Source organism: Urocampus carinirostris, chromosome 13 (assembly GCF_059441175.1).
Source record: "Urocampus carinirostris isolate Australia breed hairy pipefish chromosome 13, RoL_Ucar_1.0, whole genome shotgun sequence".
NCBI classification, from domain to species: Eukaryota; Metazoa; Chordata; class Actinopteri; order Syngnathiformes; family Syngnathidae; genus Urocampus; species Urocampus carinirostris.
In genome coordinates this window covers 13,477,291-13,500,890 of record NC_142361.1, presented here as the reverse complement: position 1 = coordinate 13,500,890, position 23,600 = coordinate 13,477,291, and the positions used below count along the sequence as shown (strand labels likewise).

The following is a 23,600-nucleotide window of genomic DNA, read 5'->3' as shown; positions in this document are numbered from 1 at the left end:
TACCATGAATTTACTCGGATATGATCGATATCAAAATTCCACGTATCGGCCACCCCTACTAAATGTGGCACCGCAATTTTGTCCGATGCATCTTTTTTTAACGGTTGCGCTATGATGAATTAGCATGAGGACTTCAAATGCGAGCTGAGTGGTGATTAAATCTTCATTATGGCTTATGGTCAGCGTTGCTCTGCATAGATTACCCTCCATCCCCCCCCAAACGTCCTCACGTCCAGAAAAAAAAGTCAATTCCTCTTCATTCCGCGGGAAGCCCCTTGACGGAATTGGGACGCCGGCGGTGGTGGCGACAAACAAATTACTGGTGGGCGCACGCAGATGATAGGCTTAATCTCTCTCAGCGGTGCTTCCAAACAACCGCACTCAAGTTTGTCAACCCAAGTTATTATAGATTCCCAAGATGCTTCCTTGAGCTTCCAAACTCGATCTACTGCCAATAAAAACTGCTCTAAGTGAATGAATGTTATTGCTATTTGACATTCTGTCACATTTTCATTTTAGAATCGTGAAATAACCCACTAAACTGACTTTATACCATAAAAACCTGCACAGGGTCAAAAGAGAACGCATCATTTATTTAGGAGTCATAAATCATGCATTTTTTTGTTTGTTTTTACCTGTATTAATATTGCAAAATGTTCAACTCTTTCTTGCCTTGCCATGTAGAGACTCAAAATATAAAAAAGGAAGGAGTCTTCCAAGAACTTGCTAATTAAGGATTGTTTGGGTGGATTTATTACCAACTGACTTACTGAAACCTAACTAAGCAGACAACTAAATCAAATGAATCCATCCAAGGACCAACAAATGAACATTCATGCTACCCACCAAAAAGCACATCCAACCCATGAGAATGCAAACACGCTCATTAGTAAATACTGCGGGCACAGACAAAATCAATTTTACAAGGTTTACCAGCTCCATACTCACTAACACCCTTTAAAATACCTACCAGTGTTTTAGATCTACCACTTTTTCGAATTTAAACAACCACAAAAACTCATGACTCAAGACTAGTATTTTAGTCTGTGGCTGCTCTATTTTGAAGCAATGCTAAGGGATCCCATTTAATTTCTATTTAGTTAAACATTTCTCACTTCCTGTTCAAAACAAGGACATGTTTTTTTAATAGTCTGAGATGGATTGTGTTTCACACATAAAAATAGACCATGCGATTAAAATCTGCTGCTTTATAGTGCAAAAACATTGACATGTATGCCAGGTATTAGCCAAATACAACCAATGAATAATTAAATTAATGACTGAATGAATGAACGAATGAACAAATGAATGAATGAATGAAGGAATCAATCAATCAATCAATCAATCAACCAAAACCCACAAACTATCCCCCCAATCAACCGCCCAAAGACCCAAGCAACCACCGAGCCTGTCCAACCAATCTGGCACTCTTTGGCTGGTAACATCTCGTGAAAGTTTTGTGTCTCTCATTGTGTGTTTCACTCAAAGAATTAAGGTGATTGGTTTAAGATCGAGGCAGCACGGCGGCACAGTGGTTAGCATGTGTGCGGCACAGTTCTGCGGTAATGAGATCGAACCTCCTGTGTGGAGTTTGCATGTTCTCTCCGTGCTTGTGTGGGTTTTCTCCGGGCACTCAGGTTTCCTCCCACATTACAAAAACATGCATTTTAGGTTAATTGGCCGGTCCAAATTGTCCCTACGTGTGAATGAGCGAGCGAATTGTCTGTCCCTGTTTGCCCTGCGACTGGCTGGCAACCAGTTCAGGGTGTCCCCTGCCCACTGACCGAGGATGGCTGGGATGGGCTACAGCACCCCCGCAACCCTACTGGGGATAGGCGGTCTAGATAATGGATGGATGGATGGGTTTAAGATCAGGCGATGGTGTAATTGTAATCCTGTACAGTCCTTTGAGACATCTTGTTATTAAGGGGTATACAAAAAATAAATACATGTGAATTGTGATCTACTGACAACTTAAGACTTCTTCTGACAATAAAATAAAACACGTTAAAACAATTACGACTAAATACATGAATAAGTTATAAATAAATGAATTACAAAACCATAAGTAAAGATGGGCAGTGACATATTTGAAATCTTGCAACACTACCTTAGCTAGCAAAAAAGGTACCGTGGAACCCACCTAATCAGCTAGCAAAAATGGCATAGTAGTTATCACCAAACAGATCAATGCACAAAAACAATAAATACATTTACTAGTTACCTCAATAAAAAAGTAATTATGTTATCCCCCAGATTGTTGACAACCCAAAACTGAAAGTAACACACTATTGTATGTACTCGCATACAAGCCGACCCTTTAAAACTGCTTTAAGATAGCCACATAATACTTCAAGTAGTCGAACATGTCTACACTGACCTTTGGAAGCAATCAGCCCTTCATATTTCCTCGCTTGAGAATCTTGAGAGATTCCAAACGGACATTTAGCTGAGACACTTCAAATCCACTTTGTCTCCGAGCCTCAAAGTACTCTAAGATTTCCTTTTCCATTTCTGGGTACTGTCCAAGACATTTTCTTTTCTTTTCTCCAAGCATGGTGTATTACAAAAATAATTTTACAAAAAAAAAAAAAACCCTCGCCCCTTTCCTATGTGCTGCCTACCCATAAATACTGGTGACACACAACCATATATGTACGTTTAAACTGAACCACTTATTTTAGTATTTGATTTGAGTATATACAGTAGGGAGAATATCTCTCTCAGGAGGAATTTAGCATTCTTGTTCTTTATGCTTGATACTGTGCCACTGTAACTGTATTCAGTTGTACTTTGTAGGTAGATGTAAACATGCCCACCTACCAGAAAACGTAGCTGGCTGATTGATGCTTGTATGTGAGTTTTGAGAAATCAGAAAATGTAGTGATTCATGCACAATGTTGTAACAACAGTTTATTAATAACGTTTTACAGTTCTCCGGGAAAAGCAGTTGCGTTCCAGGAACATGTTAGTCCCAATACTGCTAATTAGGAAGATAAAATACAAACAAAAAACAATTGAAACATTCTAATACCTCAAGTCTTTCTAGCGCACCTTTGGAATCCTTTTCTCACAAGTGTTGGTGAGCGTTTCATGTCATCCATTGTGACTTTGAAGGACACGTATCATTAACGTGTTCCTTTTCCGATGCTTAATGAGCCACAACAGCGCGTGCCATCCACCCACTTATAGTATGGAACGCTACAAAGGAGCCAAAGGTCTTTTAATGGTGCAGCTATACCACAGAGGTTAGCAAGGGGTCTCTGCAAAATGATCAATTGTTTCATTTCATACTAAGAGGGAATATTAGAATTACAGTGTGTATTATGTATATTGATTTGATTGATAATCGAAAATACATGAATTTTTATGTAAACATGAATTGTTGCGGAATATGCATTTATTTGATATAAGATTATCCTCACCTAGAGGGCGCTGACATAATCGGCCGACATCTTGCTGCCGAGGCCACTTACCTTTTTCCTTCGTTTCTTTCTTTTGCTCAAAATTTTAAGTATTTGTTTTTACATAAAAAATAGAAAAAAAATGAAGGTGGTAAAAATGTTCCACTGTAAGATAATTTTGGCTTATTTAAGTATTATTTTTGGTATTTCCCCTTTTTGTCTCTTCTTCTTTTCTGTCTTCTTTCTCTTTGCCTTTTCATTTTTACTTATTTTTCTTTCGTTTATTTCCTTTTTTTCCTTCTTTCTTTTACTTTTTCTTATCCGTCTCGCTTTTTTCCCCTTTATTTCCAGGTTATTTTCTTTCCTTGTTCATTTCATTTTTTTTTCTTTCCCCACAAAAAAAGCTAGGCAAAAAGTGAGGCATATTAATGTGAAGTCTCTATAGTCTGTATTCCCTCCTGCGCAGCTCATACGTTCGGTAGCATAAAACCATACGGAGACATCTAGAGGTTAAATATTACACACTGTGTACCTTCAAAAAAGAAAGAAAACATGATGTTTTTATTTGCGGTTTCTCATTTCCTGCTGTTCACATACAAAGAACAGCAGAGTGCAAATCTATATTTGCTTTAAAATACACCATTTAAACGAAGCTGGCTGTGAAACGAGGACCAAAAGGGCTGACCTGCTGCGAGGTCCACAGTTGTCCCTTATACACACCATAGGGAAAGATGGCCAGGAATGCAAAATTTCTCACCTGCTGAAAAGTGAGACAATATATTTGTATTCATGTTCCTATAGCAACTGTTAAGAAGAGGTAAGAGTTTAAAGGACTTCACGCTAGAACCTCTGCTCTGCTCTGCTCTGTTTTGAAAGGGAAAAATTAAAAAGTTCACTGTGTTGTGGCATATTACAAATTATTCGGTCACCCTCCAAAAATTTATGTGAAAAAAATAAATCATATTTTTCTATCAACCATTGGCTGTCAAATACACTGAAAGGCATTACTGTATGTAATACGCGTTTTGCTATAACTAAACTGTGCAAGACAACATACTGTAAATGTACTTGTCTTCTCATTATTAGTATGGATATACAATAGATTTTTTGTCCTACTGATACAAATAACCATAAATTCATTCTTCTAGACACAGATACCGAAACTTTTCTTTCTTGACAGCATGCTAAGTTTAGAATAAAAACAACATACACAATAAGATAAATCATTTATAAAGGTGAAAGTAAAAGTATCTGATATTTCATCTCAAGCAATTTGATGTAGTTTTTTTTTTCTTTTGAAGGGACACTGTCTGAAATTCGACCGCTTAATGTCATTGTATTATGTAATGTGACTGAAAACGAGTGCTACAAAGCAAAAAAGGAATACAAATTAAGCAGAATCAGTGACCAAAACATACCGTTTTTCTTAGCCTTCGGCAGTAGCTCAGGAGGTAGAGCGTTCGAATCCCGGCTCATTCCTTTTACATGTCGAAGTGTCCTTGGGTAAGACACTGAACCCCTAATACCCCCAATAAGAAGGTTAGCGCCTTACATGGCTGCAAGGCCGCAATTGGGAAATGTGGAGCACATTGTAAAGCGCTTTGGGAAGTCATTGACTTGAAAAGCGCTATATAAATGCAGATCATTTCATTTCATTTCACTAGGTTTTTGGTTAACCGTAGCCAGTGGCGGTTCTAGACTAAATTACTTTCTGGGCGACACCACCTCCAAGTGCCCCTGCATTTCCCATTCTGTTACTATTTTTGTTTTATAGTATTACTGTATTGGTATTTTAGTATATTTCTCTTCGAATATTTTGAAGTATTTCCATTATAGCATCTTTGTAGTATTTCTTTAGTATTTTTCTAATATAACTGTAGTAATTTTTTTGTTGTATTTCTGTTGTAATATTTTTGTGGTGGTACTTTTGTTTTATACTATTACTGTAATGGTATTTTGGAGTATTTATTTAATATTTTTTAAGTAATTCCATACTTTAATTTTTGTAGTATTTCCTTAGGGCTTTTGTAATATTACTGCAGTTGTATTTTTGTTGTATTTCCGTCGTAATATTTCAATATTAGCATTTCTATATTAGGTCCCTGTTTTTGGCACTAAATTTCATATTTAGTTTTGTAATATTTGGATCATATTACTGTCGTAGATTTTTTTCAGACATACAAAGGGACAATGGAAACAAAGCTTGCATCAAATTAAAACAAAATCTGTTAGTATTACTTTCCATCTATCTATCTACCCTGGTCATATCTCTCGAGAGGGGTGGCCGACAGCAAGACAAACACATACACAAAAACAAATACAAGAAAAAAGGAAATAGTAGCAAAAAACACAAAAAAATTGACCATGGTCAACCCAAATACCCAAAAAACAGAACAGGATAAGTTCCTCGGCACCCAAGTTGGTCATGTTTTTGTCCCTCCAGATAAAACAGGACACAGGAAAGCAGCCATGTCACTCAAGTCAGGGTGACACGACACACTCTTCTGTTCAACAGCAGGGCCCGACAGCTTGCACTGGTTTACCCGTGCCGCATCATATAAGTGCCCTGCCCATTCCTTAGTACGTGTCAAAACATCCCAGTATCCTTTCACAACACCTCTCCACGCATTCCTATTGCCAACAACAGCTCACGCTTTCAATCCATATAGATCTCTTTTCTCCAGTGCACTCCTAACACCAAACATCCACGTAAATTCGCAGCCTTCCTCTTGGTCTCATTCTATTTACCTCTGCTCTGTAGATCCTGTTCGACAGTCACTCCTCATCCATCCTCTCCATGTGTCCAAACTATTCAAGTACTTTTATATCCACACGCTTGCTCAATTCCACTTTATTTAGTATTAAATATATATTGTCATTATATTTTGACCATTTTCATTTGACGTGCCAGATGAAAAAGCCTGGCGGGCTGCATGTGACCCGCATGCTGCTGTTTGCTTGCCCTTGCTCAAGACAGATTAAATGTACGCCGATGGCATTCCACATACCCGTTTGTGGTCTTTCCCGAAGGTCTCGCTGTAACTGGTTCCCAGAATCTCAAACTGCACGTGTGAATTGGAACCCTCAGCACGGAAGTCCATCAGGCCTGTCAGGCCACTGATGCGTCCCTGCAAACAAAAGAAAATGGGAAAAGTCACAACAAAAAGGGACCCATCCATGTCACTGACTCTTTATTCTGTCGCAAGCGACTGTTCCCGTCTGGAGACAAGCGCCCACGGCAACAAACTTGACAGCCGTGTCCTGTTTTCCATCAGAGATGAATGAGATAACGTGATATCCATCAATGAAAATCAGGTTATCATTATGTAGAAACTGTGTCTGTTGAACAAGGCTCTAAAAGGGATACTTCTAAATACAACTACCTCTAAAAACAAGAATTTGACAAGCGCTATTTAAATTACCGTAACTCCGCGACTGTTGGGCTAAATGAGAAAAAAATAAACGGTTCCTTGTGGAAGACAAGGTGGGCTGTGTATTTAACCTTTGGTTCCAATGGAATACAATGAAAGTAGTTCTCCATAACACCAACAATGTGGCAGCAACTTCCACAATATATTATCTCCCAGGCTTTAGTGTCACAGGCATCCACGTGTGGCAAGCGTCAAATCACAGGCAAAAATGTCATATGGGGAGCAAAGCAGAGATTGAGTGTTACCCTTTGGCCGTGTTTTTACGGATCAATTGTTGACAGAGTAAAGTGAGTAAGATTATATCTAGAAAATCTCTGAGAGTGACAAACCCTTCAAAAGTATTGACAGATGAACAGAGTGTAGCGTTTGGTTAAGGAACAAGTGTGTCTGGAGCAGATCGATCTCAACCAGAGTAATCAAAACATTCCAGGCGGCCTGTGTGATACTTGGTCAATGAAAGGTTAAGGAAAATCCAGATCACGGGCAGTCCCAGGAGCTACCACTAGAGACCGCTAGAGACTGGTAGCGGTAAAATTCACAAACTCGAGCAAGCTGATGCTTGTGAATGCAAACTACTACAGAAAAAATACTGTGCTGTAAACATTTTGTTTGTGTACGTTAATTTAAAGTTACAGTAACTTTAATTTTAAGTGTACAGTAATTGCATGCGTACTATCAGCAGTCTCTGTATAATGCAATTTACAAACACAACACCTCACCTATTTCTCAGAGCATGACAGACTATGTAGACTATTGCGACAATAGTAATATATAATGACATTGTCGTCTGCTACCAGTGATCCGGATTAGAGAAGAAATGGGGAAGACGAGATTGGTCTTTTTAAAAAGAACAAAATAATTCCATATAAATGTTGTTATTTTGGTGTGCACAATGTCAAATGATCAAAAAACTATGGGAACAAACTTATATGATGATATATGCGATCTCTGCCGTTCATCCCACTCTTAACACCGCGTGCCCACCACATGCACACTATCGTTAGAGGGAGTGCCTCCATGGTGAGTGCTCATAGTAAACTCATTTTATTTTTCCTTCGTTTCTTTTATTTTGATAATATAATCTTGTTTATCTGATTACTGTATTTTTTAATGTTTATTTACTATTTGAATGTGTTTTAGTGATAAGGAAAATGTGTCCTTAAGCTAATTATGCTTCACTTGGATGATTTTGGGATGATGGCAAAGGAACAATTAGTTTTTAATTACTTATTACGTATCATTTTTATTTTAATATTTTCCATATCTGGAAAATGTGCTCACTACATGATTAATTCGAACTACGAGAAAAAATCTGGAATTAATTAAGTACCACTGTATTTTGTAGCTCAAGACAAGTTGAAAATATTAGTTTCAGGGCAATTGATTCTTTTTGGAGGTTATTTCAAAACAGGTAAGTAACCAAGAGCAAACTTATCAGAAATATTTTATTTGTCCATCATGTCTTCCCTGATCCACTGATATTCAGATTCAGATTCAGATTCAGATCTACTTTATTGTCATTCTAGTACACGTGTATACAGAACGAAATGTCGATGCATCTGACCCCCACAGTTTCCTTGAATGTACAGATATAAATAAAGTTGTATTGTATTTTGGCTACGTATAGTATTTTACCATAGTGCCGATAGTGCAAGAAGAGTAGCTAACCAGATGTGCAAAATGGGCAGTCAGGTTAACAAGTCAGGTACACAGTAACATTAACACTGTAACAATAACGCTGTAATTACAATAGTGCAGAGAGCAATGTGCAAGGAGTGGCAAGCTATAAAAAACTGCCAGTAGTGCAAAAAGTCAGATTAGCAGCCGTTTAGATTTAAGTTAACTATATGTTAGATTGACCATTTAACAGTCTAATGGCCAGGGGGACTAGACTATTGCGGAGCCTGGTGGTCCTGCACCGCACACTGCAGTACCTCTTCCCAGAGGCTAGCAAAGTGAAAACTGTCCTTGATGGGGGTGAGAGGGGTCCCCGGTAATGTTCTTAGCATGGGATAGGCAGCGCTTCTGGCCAATGTCCTGAATGGAGGGAAGTGTAGTCCCGATTATTTTCTCTGCTGTCCTCGTTACCCTCCTCACACTACCCCAGTCGGTAGCGCTGCAGCCTCCACACCACACAGAGATACAGCTGGTCAGGATACTCTCTATGGTGCCCCTGTAGAATGTGATGAGGGAGGGTGGGAGCAAGGGGCTTAGGACGCAGCCTTGGGGGGAGCCCGTGCTGAGGTAGATGACATCTGAACTGTTCTGACCTATCCGCACTGATTGGGGTCTGTCACAGAGGAAGTCCAGCAGCCAGTTCCGCAGGGGGGTGTTGAAACCCAGGAGTCTCATTTTGTCTACCAGATGTTGTGGGATGATGGTGTTGAATGCTGATATCGCTCTTAAGATAAAGCCAGCATGATGGTTTACAAATTCCATTATTAAGAATCAATGAAAATAACTTCATGTCGACACACATAAACAATAAGCACCTATCTATCTATCTATCTATCTATCTATCTATCTATCTATCTATCTATCTATCTATCTATCTATCTATCTATCTATCTATCTATCTATCTATCTATCTATCTATCTATCTATCTATCTATCTATCTATCTATCTATCTATCTATCTATCTATCTATCTATCTATCTATCTATCTATCTATCTATCTATCTATCTATCTATCTATCTATCTATCTATCTATCTATCTATCTATCTATCTATCTATCTATCTATCCATCTATATATCTGTCTGTCTGTCTGTCTGTCTGTCTGTCCGTCCGTCCGTCCGTCCGTCCGTCCGTCCGTCCGTCCGTCCTTCCGTCCGTGCGTGCATGCGTCCGTCCGTCCGTCTGTCTATGTAGCTAGCTAGCTATCTAGCTATGTACATCTTTTAACATCCTATCTAAATACATCTATCCATCGACATCTATCTACATTTCTCTATTTACATCTATCTACATATAACCACTGTACATCTATCTATATACATCTATTTATGTAAATATGTGTCCATCTGTCCACCTAGTTATCTTTTTATCCAGTCAATCAATTATTGATTCATTTATTTTTGCTTACGCCTCCACTAGCATGACACAGCAACAGGCCGCGAATGCTGGTGACATGGACAAAGTAGTGGCACGCTTTAGTTTCTAGCGTGATGTAATTATGCAGGCTCCTGTTAATGCTAGCTTACCTGTATATGACTTGAATCAATTCATCCAAACTATTGTAAATATGTATTATTCGTATTATTATTTCTTATACTTATGTGTCCCATTGACAGCACGGCGGCGCAGTGGTTAGCGCGTGTGCGGCACAGTTCTGAGGTCATGAGATCGAACCTTCCTGTGCAGAGTTTGTATGCTCTCCCCGTGCTTGCGTGGGTTTTCTCCGGGCACTCCGGTTTCCTCCCACATTCCAAAAACATGCATGTCGGGTTAATTTGCCGGTCCGAATAGTCCCTAGGTGTGAATGAGGGGTTGAGTTGTCTGTCTCTGTGTGCCCTGTGACTGGCTGGCAACCACTGCCTGAAGATAACTGGGATGGGCTCCGTCACACCCGCGACCCTACTGTGTATAAGCGGTGCAGATATTGGATGGATAGATGACCCAGTGAAAGTAATCTCAGTAATATGTCCCAGTTTGTGAATAGATCAATAAATGCAGTTCATTTGAATTTATTACAGTTGTTTTCAAAGAGCATAGATATACAGTAATTATCAAAATTTGAATTGTCTTTATTGTCATTGATAACAACAAAATGAACGTTATTAACAAGAAGATTAGACATGGTACTCCAGGATAATGTTGTAATAAATACTTAAATGGGAAATATAGGGAAGAAAATAATGTTTGGATCAATATTTACACAATGGTACTTGGAGACTGCCCTAGTGGCCAGAGGAGGGTTCCATTGTAAATGTATTGTTATCTATGCCCAATATATGATTACAATTAATTGTTCAATCTTAACATATACCTTTTGGATGGTGTCCAACATGGACCATCCTCCATTCCAGGGCTTAGTGGACTTGCGCATGCAGTTAAGGCTTGCCATGCTGTGCCACTTCCGGTCCTCCAATTTTCTGTAGAAGGCGTTGGCCAACATTAGCACGCTGTCGTACAGGTAGAGGTTAGAGACCTGTTGAAGATAGAAGAAAAACAAATTAATCAAGGGAAAAGATGCATAATAAGGAATACAATATCTTAAAGTCTATATTGCCGTTTTAATTCGGTGGCATTTGGATGGTTTGTTTTTGTGGGACACATAAGAATGGGGCAAGTGATCGAAAAGGTAACTGAAGGCCAACACAAAAGAAATGTAGAACTCAGTAAAAACTCTCTGAACTTGAAATTGGTATTATTTAAATTCAAGGTAGTGTGTTTGGCCAAATCTTCAGTATCAGGATATCAAAATTGTTGCACATTTTTACAAGACAAGTTACGTTACAAGAATATAGAAACCGTTACCTCAAATTAGCCAAGGTAGCTAATTGTGTATTTTCAATCATGGCTAATCGCAATTTTTTTGTTGGCCTGGATGTGGTTCAAACATGGCAAAATCCATGGATATTTTAAGAGTATGATGAATAAATTGTACTAGGGAAAGTTTTTTTTTTATTTTTGAAAGTTTACATTTTAGCAGACACTCTTGATAAGGAGAGAAGACGTCAATGTTTTTTAACTTTCAAAGAGAAAAGGTGTGAGAGCCCAAATCTAAGATAATATCTTCCAATCTGTTTTAAAAGCCTTTCCCTCAGCATTTTTTTTGAGTAAATATCCTAGTTTACAAAAGCACATCTACCATAAAGGGTGTGGAAATTCAAAAATAGCAACACGTCATAAAAGCCAACCGAAAAAAGAACAGCGCAATAAGAGACAAAGTAACGAACTGACACCCTGTGAAATTTCCCCTGCAGCTGTCCAACATCAAAAACAGAACAAACTTAACATGTATTGACTTAATTGAATGTATTATTGATTCGGTTTCAGAAAAAAATAACAGAATATATTAGTTTGATGGATTTGATCTGGTAACTTTTATCTTCAATTTTGGTAAGTAGTGATGTGTCATTTGGAAACGTAACGACTCTATGAGCTGTTTTTTTAAGTGAACACCGGGAGCTGATTCCCGATTGGTGTGGTGTCTGCACCTTTTCTTTTGAAGATGTACATGATTAGTCAATACGCATGGTGTTATGTCTATTCCAGAAGAGAGATGGTTCAATACATAGAACGAAAAAAAAGAGTTAAAACAAGAAAATGAGACAAATTTGGACTCATTTGAACGCTAAGAACAGATGTTAATTTATAGTTTTTGGCATGTTTTGTGAAGTTTAAGTCTAAATTGGTTAAACGTTGAATATCAAATTGTTCCTTTATTTTTCAGGGATTATGCGTTGGTTAACTTTTAAGTTGCTTATCATCAAAAAATGAAATGATTACATAGCTAAAATGTTGCTGCAGAGTGAAAAAAAATAACGCTATCATATTATCTTGGAATCATAAATATTCAAAATTATTATTTCATGTTGCGCTCAATGTTGATTTAATACTGGTTATATATGGAATAAAGCAATGTTACAGTCTACTCTGAGAGGAAAGAGATGGTTCTCTAATTTTTGCAGCTTATTACATTAAAAAGAAACTCATCAATCAAATCGGACTCTAAGGAAAGTCAGAGAAGCGCGAATAAATGGTGATCACAAACGGATACTCTTTGGATTATTATCGTGTTCGGGAAGTAACTGAGGTGGCGTCGGGATAGAAAGCAATTGCGAGGTTGGATTTTCTTTTCCAGTTTTGCTGAGAGAGCCCATGTATCGCAAATGTAGAGGAAGAAGGAAGTCACCAACGCATGCATCGGTCTGATCTTTGATTTTACTGCTATGTTCTTGTCCGTCCAGATGGTTGTAAGTCTGGCAAGTGCGGCTGCGGTTTGACATATTCTGGCCATGATTTCCGGATCTGACCCCTCTTCTGATATTGCAGCTACAAGATGTTTACATTTGGGGACAGGTGTTGTTTGTTGGTGATACCTTGGGGATTGTTGGACATTACTTTTGTTCTTTTCTTTCCTTATTTCAACCCATACTGGCTTGATGCTTTGTCCAGGTGATTTACCAGAACTAAGTTCCTGTTCATTTCGAGCCAATCCGGCGATGTTGTGTCCCCCAGTACGTTCACGTTGCTCCAGAGCTGCGGACATGATCCTCTCCAGAAAGAAGTTTACTGAAGTTGGAGAGCGAATGCAGCATTGTCTCACACTGACTGGGGTTTAAAGCCATGCTCCAATGGTACCATTGATAAGTATCGCACTGTTCGCATTGGCACACGATTGTTAAATGGTCTGAACTAGTTTCTGACCCATGCTCTACTTCCGCATGGTGGCCCACCTGCAATTTTGTATTCTATTTTTATTTTTAGAACTGGAGTTGTAATTTTGTTCATATACTATCAGTCGGTAATGACGTCATACCCGCTAGGGGCTTTCATAAAGGTAACACTACTAGGCAGCATTTATTTTTTCGCGGTTGGTTCCAGTCCCCATAACCGCGCTAACTGAGAGATCTCTGTTTTCATATATATATATATATATATATATATATATATATATATATATATATATATATATATATATATATATATATATATATATATATATATATATATATATATATATATATATATATATATATATATATATATATATATATATATATATATATATATATATATATATATATATATATATATATACATACGTACACATAATATGTTCTTGGGCTTGTGCTTTGGCAGGACAGAAATCAGAAATCTGTTCAATACACACATCCCCAGCTTACAAAAAACAGGTGAAAATGTTTCAAGTACGTCAGATGTGAGTGCAACCAGACAAAACGACATTTTTGTAGTTGAAGGATCGTGGAAATTGCCAAAATGGCTGCTCTGGCCTCTTGAGACCTTTTTAAGTTTTGTTTTTTTCTTGACCAGCATTTCAACCAAGGGTAAGTCTTTAGGGGCTGCCTTTGTAAATCACTCCCGGGGCCCTTGAGCAGACTAACAGTTCACAGGGACGAACGCACATGCAATTCTGCCCATTCTGTGGGCCTCTCAAGAAGCGATTACTCCTGCACATGATTGAACACGTGTCATTTGAACAAGAAAATTTGTCAGTTTGACACTCAGGGTGTAATAAGCGCAAGTTCAGATTGTTCATTGCATCATGCAGAGAAAACGCCCGTTCTTTTGTCTCGTGACGGCCGGTCGATTACTTTTTGTCGGTAGATAGTGTCTGAGCGCCCGTCGAAACCAACAGCATATTTTCAGGTGGCGTATTTTCTTATTGATTATTGCCTCGCAGACAATTAAGCGTTGTCTCGAGGATGGCGAGCAAGAAGACTTATTAATAAATCCATTCTTGCGTCGTGAGGCCTCGCGTGCAAGGCATTAAATCACGACAGGGGCCAGGAGCCAGGAGCGAGGAGTGCAAAAAAATAAATAAATGAAGTACAAGAAGTTGTCAAAACAGGCTTTATTTCTGCTTGGGTTGTCTTGCCTCTTCGATAACTGTCTCAGCGGTGTTTCCTGTAAGGAATCATGTTCGCTGCCTGCACTTTTGCCTCGGTTTGAGAGTGTATTTTGTGGCGCATCCCCTCCGGGGTCAGTTCTCACTGCACCACACGAGACAAGTGTGGAAGCAATGTAAGACGCCAATTGGGGCGCTTGGCACATGAAAGGTTGAAGAGACTCAGGGGGAAAACTTGGCCAAGTCAATTCTTCTTCCCTTAAGGTCACGCAATCATAGAATAAAAGAAAAAAAGACCCCACCTAGTTGCGTTTTGCTTTTTGAGTATTTTTGTTTCGTCCTAGACAAATAAACAAGACTTGACATGTTTAGAACATTTTCAATCACTCTAAACAAACACTCAAGATAATCATTAAGAAATAATGTATTTTCCGCACTAGAGGATGCTTCCCCTCAAAATAGTCATTTGTGATATTTAAGTGCATAGAATTAAAAGTTCAGTAAGGGCTAGGGTTGGATTACAATTAGATAAGTACCATTTTGGTGCATTGCTTTCTCCGTCTAATTATATCACTGATTACATTTGTAATATTGGATGCATCGGAAATCAGATCTGGATCGCAGCAGGGGGAACACCACATCCTTTCATAGTAGACTATTAGGGCTTCTAACAACACACAAAAAAGCATTAAGTTTTAGGTCATGATCACACTATCTTTATTTACGGTAGAAAGTTGGTGATATTATTATTAGGACGAGGCCTTGATGATATTGTTAGACATTAATCATGTCTGTGGTACAGAAATGATTGTTGACCTCTGAAATACAGTATTGTGTCACTGACTCGCAAAGTTTTTATGAAGTGCACGCAATTCTGAACCAAATGAGGAGAAGAGCATTGTGGGAAGAAATTTGGTCATCCTCGAAGTTATGAATAAAGGCATAGTCAATGTTTGTCACTTACTATGCTTAGTATGAAACAAAGTGAAAAAAAAAATTATGTCGATTTTTTTAATCACTTTCTCCATTTTCCACATTTGTAACTGTAGCTACTGCCTTTTTCTAAGTCATATTTCACACTAATGGTCAGGTGGAGAGGATTCAATGCACTTATCATCGACATTTGTGTTCACCATTGTTAAGCATTTGTGGTCAATGATAAATATCAACTAATCAATAAATGCACTATACGGTATTACACTGTTATCCATATCCAAGCTGTTCCATCTCTATTCACACCTGATTATAGGGCACATGTTCAAATTTCTGGCCAATTTGGGGTTTTTGGGTGTGCCTTATGGCCCGGAAAATAAGGTACCTGAAAAAAAAGGCTCAACTTGAACCTGATTGTCTTTTATGCTCTTTCCGACGTTCACCTGAACTGACTCGCTTTCTCATAAGAGGAAAGTTTTCAAGTATGTGTGATGTCTGTGTAAAACGGAGGTTGAAACAGGACCCAGAGGAACTGTATTATCACATCAGAGAGTCAATGTGCTTTTATGACACCGATTATTTCATTAGGCAAAGCTAATATTCATTCCATTGATTTTATTATCCTCTACTTCTGTGAATAGAGACTTGTGTGAATAAACCTGAGGTGAGGCACGATGGAAGCAATGGATTAAAAATCCTTCGTCTGGTCATGGGCGGCAAATACCAAACGGATATTACTTTCTTTCCCCAGCATACCCGTGGCACACAAGCTCGAAAAGTGTCACATTCCACCATTCACTGGCAGCCATTATTCAGAATCGAAAAAGAAAAGTCTAATCTGTCTGGCTTAAAAAGAATTTCAGATACACGTGGAAAGTGTATTAAAGAAAAACACATTACCTGCCCGACTGCTAGCAAAAGCAATTTGTCTGGGCTGTTTATTCCCCTGTCACACAGTACTCCACTCATTTATATTCATGGGCATTCATGTGCCTCATGATTACCTTATCAAGGGCCTTTAATCGTATATACAATTGCATATATAATCAGCTAATATCATTGTCCGCAGGCAATTGTGTACTGCTGAGATTTTGTCCTTATGTGCATCGACAACAGATAGACAAGTAGAAGAAGATTCCGCCGTAACGTCGGGGTTGTTCTGCCTCAGCGACCAACGGCTGATAACAAGTGTCCCACTTGTCGGCATAGCAGACAGCAGCTGAAACATGCTCCTTGCTCCCTAAGAACAAACTTGTCTTACAAATATTGGCAGGAAAAGTATACGCAACAAAAGAGGGATGATGGCGTTTGGCTTGTTTCTGTTGTGCTTTACTTTTTGGCAGAAAACAAAGGATCATCACTCGTTTATTATGCGGCAGAGTGTATCATCCCCGTGGCGCTGCAATATATTGTAATATATTATCAGGTGTGCAGTAGGTGACTGTAAAGTAATACTGTTACACTCTATCTGATCCAGTCTATTACTCAATACATTGACGGATGTATCTTTGATCATCTACACTGGGAAATATACATTCTTACCCCATTTGCATCTTCCATAGTAGAGAAGGTTTAAAGTAAAGACTTTTCTCATTTTAGCCGAGGAACAAGTTAAAAATATCTTCAACGTTAAACAAATACACATTAAATAGGCAAAATATCCAGCTAGTAACATTTTTTGCAGTGTATGGCGATGACACACCGTGCCACTCGTAGCTATGTTTACAGTATACTCGAATGCAGGGGGAGCAAACCTTTTGAGTGGCGGGCCATATTGAGTTAAAAAGAGTGGCAAAAAGGCCTGCACGGAAATTTTAATTATTTTTTTTGTATCTACCGATAGAGTCTCGAATCCGATAGATTTTGAGTCGCAAAAAATATGATTATTAGCGTATTCGATTTCTCATATCATCGATCCTATGTGAAAAACACTTATCTTAATTTTTAAGCATTTCTTACACTTGAGACTTGTTTTCATTTTCATTCTTTTTAGTAGCAAGTTTATGAAAAATATCAGTGCTTAGGGTGCCTAATTGTGTCTTTCAGTGAAGTACTGTAATTAATCCCTAATTGGCAGTATGTTATTTGTTATGAGAAATCCTGATCGGATTTGGTAAAATGTCACGCTACGGACCATTTGCTTTTGTTTTAATATAACACAAGGAAGCTATTTGTGCCATATGATGGATGTTCCTCATTCCACACCCCCACATGATCAATGAGTGTGAAGAATATTAAAAAAACATAACGAAAAAAACAAAACAAAACAGTGGTACCTCTTCTTACGAGCTAAATTTGCTCCTAAATTGCAGCTGTCGCTTCAATTGCTCGTGTAAGGAACATACTTTCCCGATATGAAATAAATACAAAACAAATTGGTCCGGTGCATGTGTGTGAATACCAGCATGCTCTTTGTCTTCCCTTCTCGCTCTGTAAACAATCTGCTGTATGGTACCGGTATGATGAGCTATTATTCACAATGGCCAAACATGCAGAAAAGTGGACGAGGAGAAATGAAGAGGAAGATACTTTTTCTGGCCAGCGAAACAGAGCTAGAAAAATAATAGAATGGTATGAAAACACACATTGCAGTGCAGGAGGTGTTTAAAGACAAAAACGAGGAGAAAGCAGCCATCATTCCATTGAAGACATTTTAGCAAAATTCCATTAAGTCTCAGAGTTTGTGGAAAGGAATCACCCAGATAAAGTATTGACACCTCAGGCTTTTGCTCATTATGAAAAAGTCTGCCTTGCGCATTTCTGACAGAGTGTCAAAAGCCGGCAAAAGCAGACATCATTGGATCAGTTTTTCAAGAAATGCGAGGTAAAAACACCCTAATGGGGACCAGTAAATAAAGAGGCCAGTTAAAAGGTAAAATTATATTGTTTCATTTATTCTTTGTTTTTTTTACATTATGTGCCTCTCATTTTATGTTTATTGTGTGTAAATCTAATATCAAAATGTATTTGTTACATTTTCTGATACTCTTTTATGATTTCTTAAAAATGAAAAAAAAAACCACATATTTTTGCGGTGTTTGTAACGGATTATCGCATTTACATTAAAAAGGTGTCCCTACTTACAAATGTTTCATGTTACAAAGTTACTCCCAGAACTAATTAAATTTGTAAGTGGAGGTACCACTAGCCTGGTCATCTTGGAAGGGGGTTTGCCTTATGAGTGATCCCTTCTCTAGGTTTCTTCATTTTCCTCATGTTGAGGTTTTTGAGTTTTTCCTTGCCCTCATGTAGGTTTCAGATCAGGGGATGGTGTATTAATAGTCTGTAGTCTGTACAGCCCTTTCAGACTCCTTGTGATTAAGGGCTATACAAATAAACATAACTTGACTTGACTCTCTGAGCCTGGAAAAGAAATGCATGCGTGCTGAAGAAGCACGGGGGAGGTTGGTGTTGCAAGGGGGAGTCACAAGGATCGTATACGTGTATATATTTGGTATTATTTTCTTTTAAGAATTTCACATTTTGTACGCCATATAACCCCTTTCGAACGGGAAGAAATATTTTTTTTCTCTGTCACTGGTAGCTGATGACTAATATTGGTGCGGTATTCTACATACTCTGTCTTTCTGTGATCAAATAGGTACTGTATTGTGTTTGTAGGGTGTATTATTACTCATTAAGGAGGATTTTCAATCATTAATAAGCATTGCAATTGGTTAAGTTTGACAGGTATGAGAGCAGGGCAATGTTACCTCCAGGGACTGCAGGTATCCTTCCTGTGGGTCACATAGCAGCGAGGAGATGCGGTGGTTGTTCCTCATGCAGCGGACGTTTGTGTCCCTCCAAAGTGGGAAGACCTGACGGATGAGGGTCATTCGACCCAGGGAGCGGTGTACCAGTTCTGTGATGTCAGCGTCACTCACTTCCTATTAGTGGAGATGTGAATGGTAGGGGATTAGAATTGGGGTTGAGACCGATACAAATCAAAGGGACAGTGAAAACAAATCAAATAATTTACTTTTTTTTTTTTTAATATGAAGAAACATATGAGCAACGTATATGAATACACAAATACTTATAATGACAAATGTTATGTAATCGTAAAAAAACTTTTCATAAATATTATATTAAAAATTTGGCCCGTCACCTGCCATACCCTAGGACAGGGCTTGGGAATGTATGGCTTACGAGCCAATTATGGCTCTTTTGAACGAGTATATCTGCTTCAGAAATATAATCAGGACCATAGTAATCTTCTGTATACATATTTGAGTGTATACAAAGTGAACTGGTTGTGTGGTCCAGAATGTTTAGAGCAAAGTTTTAACTTACACTTTACGGTGTTACACCAACAGACCCCGTTTTGGCTGCACGCCTCTCAGGAATTCTTAAGATAGAGGCTTATCAAACAATCTATGTCCACTGTTAAAGACACATTCACTGACAATTAGAATTAGAATTAAAATCGTCTTTATATTCATTGATAACAACATGGTAACATTGTTTAAGACGAGATTAGACATGTCAATGTAGGATAACATGTGATAAAGACTTACAAAAGAGAAATAAGAAAAAGTGACAGGATGAATAAGCCAAAATACTGTGATGAAGGAATAGTGGAATCACATTTCATTTCGGTAAACTTCCCAAATAAATCAATATTATTACCCATTTTTCTACACAACTGGAAATATATCTATCTATCTATCTATCTATCTATCTATATATACATATACATATATATATATATATATATATATATATATATATATATATATATATATATATATATATATATATATATATATATATATATATATATATATATATATATATATATATATATATATATATATATATATATATATATATATATATATATATATATCTTTTTTTTCCAGTCTTGCTTGTCTAGGGTAGTGATGGCCCTGGCTAAACAATGCAGCAACCTTTGTAAAGAAGTTAACATTCCAAACCCATTGATTCATTAAATTTATCATTTTATCAAGATGGTCAACCACCAAACATACTTACATTTTTTTTTTGAATGAATGGAAAAATTAACCAACAGGGATCATGCCACAACCTTGCACTCGGGTTCCATCTCCCTATCCCTCCCGACCTTCCCTTTTTTGGTCACTCACTTCTAGGTCCAGTTTTCTTTCTCACAGCTGTGGTCACTTGACTTCATTTCCCTTGTATCGCTACTATTCCTCATCATGTCAGGACCAGGCACAGGAAGCAGAACCCACTCGCGTAACGTTACAGTTTATTGGGGAGAAGAGAAAGGAGCGCACACTCGATCCGGAGATCGTTGGTCGCGGGAAGTGGATTGCTCGGAACGCGGAAGTAGTCAAAATCAAACAGATAGTGCAGAGAGCAAAACAGGAGCAAAAACACAGGAAAAAAACGGAGATTCTCAGGGCTTCACGTGTCAAAACAGAGTTTCACAGACGCTCCGACCAAGGGCGACTCATAGGACAGCGTTTAAGTAGTCAGGGAGCGATCTGTCAACGAGTTTCAGCTGTTGTCCATGGACGGGGCCAATTGGGCGCCATGGCAAACGTGACACATGACTATTTAAATACTCTGTCTCCTTGGCTCTGTGCTTGTCGTTGTCATCCATGTCACACGCCAAGCACTTTAATCTCAGTGTTTAAATTTTTCACTGTACCAAACCTTTGCCTGCATTTCCAGATCACGACTATTGCCCGCCCCCTTCCTTTTTGGACCGACTTTAGCACCGACCCGTCACCTGCATCTTGGATTGTTGCCTTGCTATCTGACTTCCTTTGGACCGAACCCTGCCCAAATGAAAAACATTTCTTTGCAGATCAACATTAAATGAACGAACCAAAAAGAAGCAACCAACCTACGGAGCAAACAAATAAGTGAGCGGGCAACCAAACCCACTGACCAATCAATCTCTAAGAGTGTACAGTTTATTTTTATAATGTAGCAATATCTGAATCTCTTATTAGTCTAACAGATGGCGTTACCTCAAACCCAACGAGTGGAATTACTCATCTTCCTGGCTAATATTGCAATCAGGGACCCTGAGCGCCTTCCCCTCGGGGCGAGTGACAGGTGGCTGAATATGAGGAAGATGAATGAAGATAGGAAAAATCCTCATTCATGACCAATCGTGTCGCCCACTCGTAAACAGAACAAGACAGTGGAAAAATGGTGAGCATCAAGATGAGGGGGTTACTGGAAAATGGACCCTCCTACAACCCATGCGAACAATACTGCTGGTTAACTGCTGTCACATAATTTCAGAAGCAAGGCCGATACACATGGCCTGAAGACAGCACATGCTACCTTTGGGATTCACTGATGGATGAGACAATGTGGTCTTTGAATCTCCAGTCGACATACAGCCATCACAGCTTTTGTCTACCCTCTGTTATGCATTACTATTATTTGCTTTGTTCTCTGCACGGCATCTTCACAATGTGTTGGCTTCTGCCCGCCAATGAATTCAAAACAAGTCAAACGAATACGTGCAATGTGACATGTGGTCACCAAGAACCTCCAAATCAGGTTTATACTTTCTTAGAATCAGGTTTTGAAAAACAAAACAGGCAGAACATTGAATATTGAAACGTGTCGCTGCATTTAGAGTACAGTCATAATTGTATGAGTTCTTCATTTATAACATTTTATTATCTCAATCATTTATATCTTCTTCACTTAGTCATAATTATTGCACTTCCTGATTATTCATAAATTTGAGCATATTTTTTTGTTGTTGATATAATCACATTACTTCTTGATATACCCTATCCATTCAGTTGTTTTTCAGTTTCTACATTGTTTCAATTTGTGTTTTTAGCTTGCAGTTTGGAGAAGGGCTTGAGTTTATCAGTAATTGCTAACCCCGGTCTAGACAGAGGGCTGGGGTGAAGTAAAACATTTCGTTTTTGTCATAGCCCACCCTCCATGTATAAAAGTAACTGTTAGCCATATTATTGCATATTCTGTTACAATTTTATAAAAAATATTGTAAATGCTCAACACAGACCCCTTGTTTGACCAGTCACAACTGGGTGTTAAACAAACATGGGGAGGAAAAAAATGTTTTCGTTTTTCAACATAAATATAAAAGGGGAATCTCTTTGAGGAAAGTTCAGTAAAGCTAGTCTCAAAAATCAACTAAAGATGAATCCAAATCGAAATTCAAATTAAATGTAATTGACTTAATTAATTTATTTCAGAGGGCTTTTGTTTTGCTTCACCTCCTGGATTTGACTAAAATTGACGTCAAAGTGCTTTCAGGCTCAAATGGGAATCATCTAATGATCAAAATGTATGAGGTGATAAAAAAAGGAGATTAGTCAGATTGGGTAATTTTCAATGGAAACAGAGGCCCACTGGTCAAAGGATATACTGTATAAATATGTTTTTTGGGTGGTGGGGAGTTCGTACGTTTAATTTGTTTATCCATCTAGTTTTTTTTTAATTTAAATACATACATATTTTAATATTGATAAAAAAATATATGAAAGGCAAATTCCATTAAGAGCCTTTAAGCCTTTAATATGTCACAAAAAATGATTTTCAACAAAAATATAAAAGCCAAAAGTGATCAATTCTTATTGTACGATGTGATACTCAAAATTGTGGAGCAAAATATTCTTTTCCCAGTGATTTTTGGATCACGTATCCGTATTGTCACACACCGCTGCCCGCCAATATTGATTTTATCTCTGAAAAGCGAGATGACACTTTAAACCGAAAAAATGACAGGATGATAAAGGTGTATCTGTATCTGAGTCAGAACAAGAGGATTTTCCTGCTACTGGTAACCATGGAAACCAGTACTGTTTCATGAGGAGGGACAATGCTTGGAGAGAGTGATGGGTGCCGCCAGGCTGTAGTAGGCCAAAGACACACCAGAGGGAGTGGTGCCCCAACGACCCAGGCGGTTAAAGAATCCATAAATTGTAGCTTTCAAATGGATTGATGATCAACTTTTATTATGGGGCCCGAATCGAAAGAAAAAAGGGGATACTTTATCTTGAAGCAATTCATTTATAAGTTTCAAGCAAATTTAGGACATGCAGTGGGCATATTGGAATAACACAAATCTATCGCCAACTAACCCAATCCCTTGTCATGCTAAGCTGTTTTCACAGCTTCTCTGCTTTTTGTGTGATAGACTGCATATTGTCAGATGTAGCCATGCCTCATCCCTGAGTCACGTGCCCTAAATGCAGCAGGAGCAAAGCAAGACTATTTATTATTTTCCGGTTCACTCCCACTCTTTCTACTTAAATCAATCAGGTGAGGCTCATGAATATTCACAAGTTGTCGTGACACATTAATGGGAT

General features: G+C 38.2%; 1 protein-coding gene across 5 annotated transcripts in view; it reads right to left on the bottom strand.

The window, feature by feature from the left end:
• LOC148353766 (glutamate receptor ionotropic, delta-1-like) overlaps positions 1-23,600 on the bottom strand; it is a 486,866-nt gene that overhangs the window by 69,506 nt on the left and 393,760 nt on the right. For all 5 annotated transcript variants that reach the window (XM_088351343.1, XM_088351345.1, XM_088351344.1 and 2 more), the window contains 3 exons: positions 19,020-19,193; positions 10,825-10,986; positions 6,413-6,532 (listed from right to left, as the gene is read on the bottom strand). In XM_088351343.1, coding sequence (XP_088207469.1) covers positions 6,413-6,532; positions 10,825-10,986; positions 19,020-19,193 — 456 coding nt within the window. The remainder of the gene's footprint in view (positions 1-6,412; positions 6,533-10,824; positions 10,987-19,019; positions 19,194-23,600) is intronic.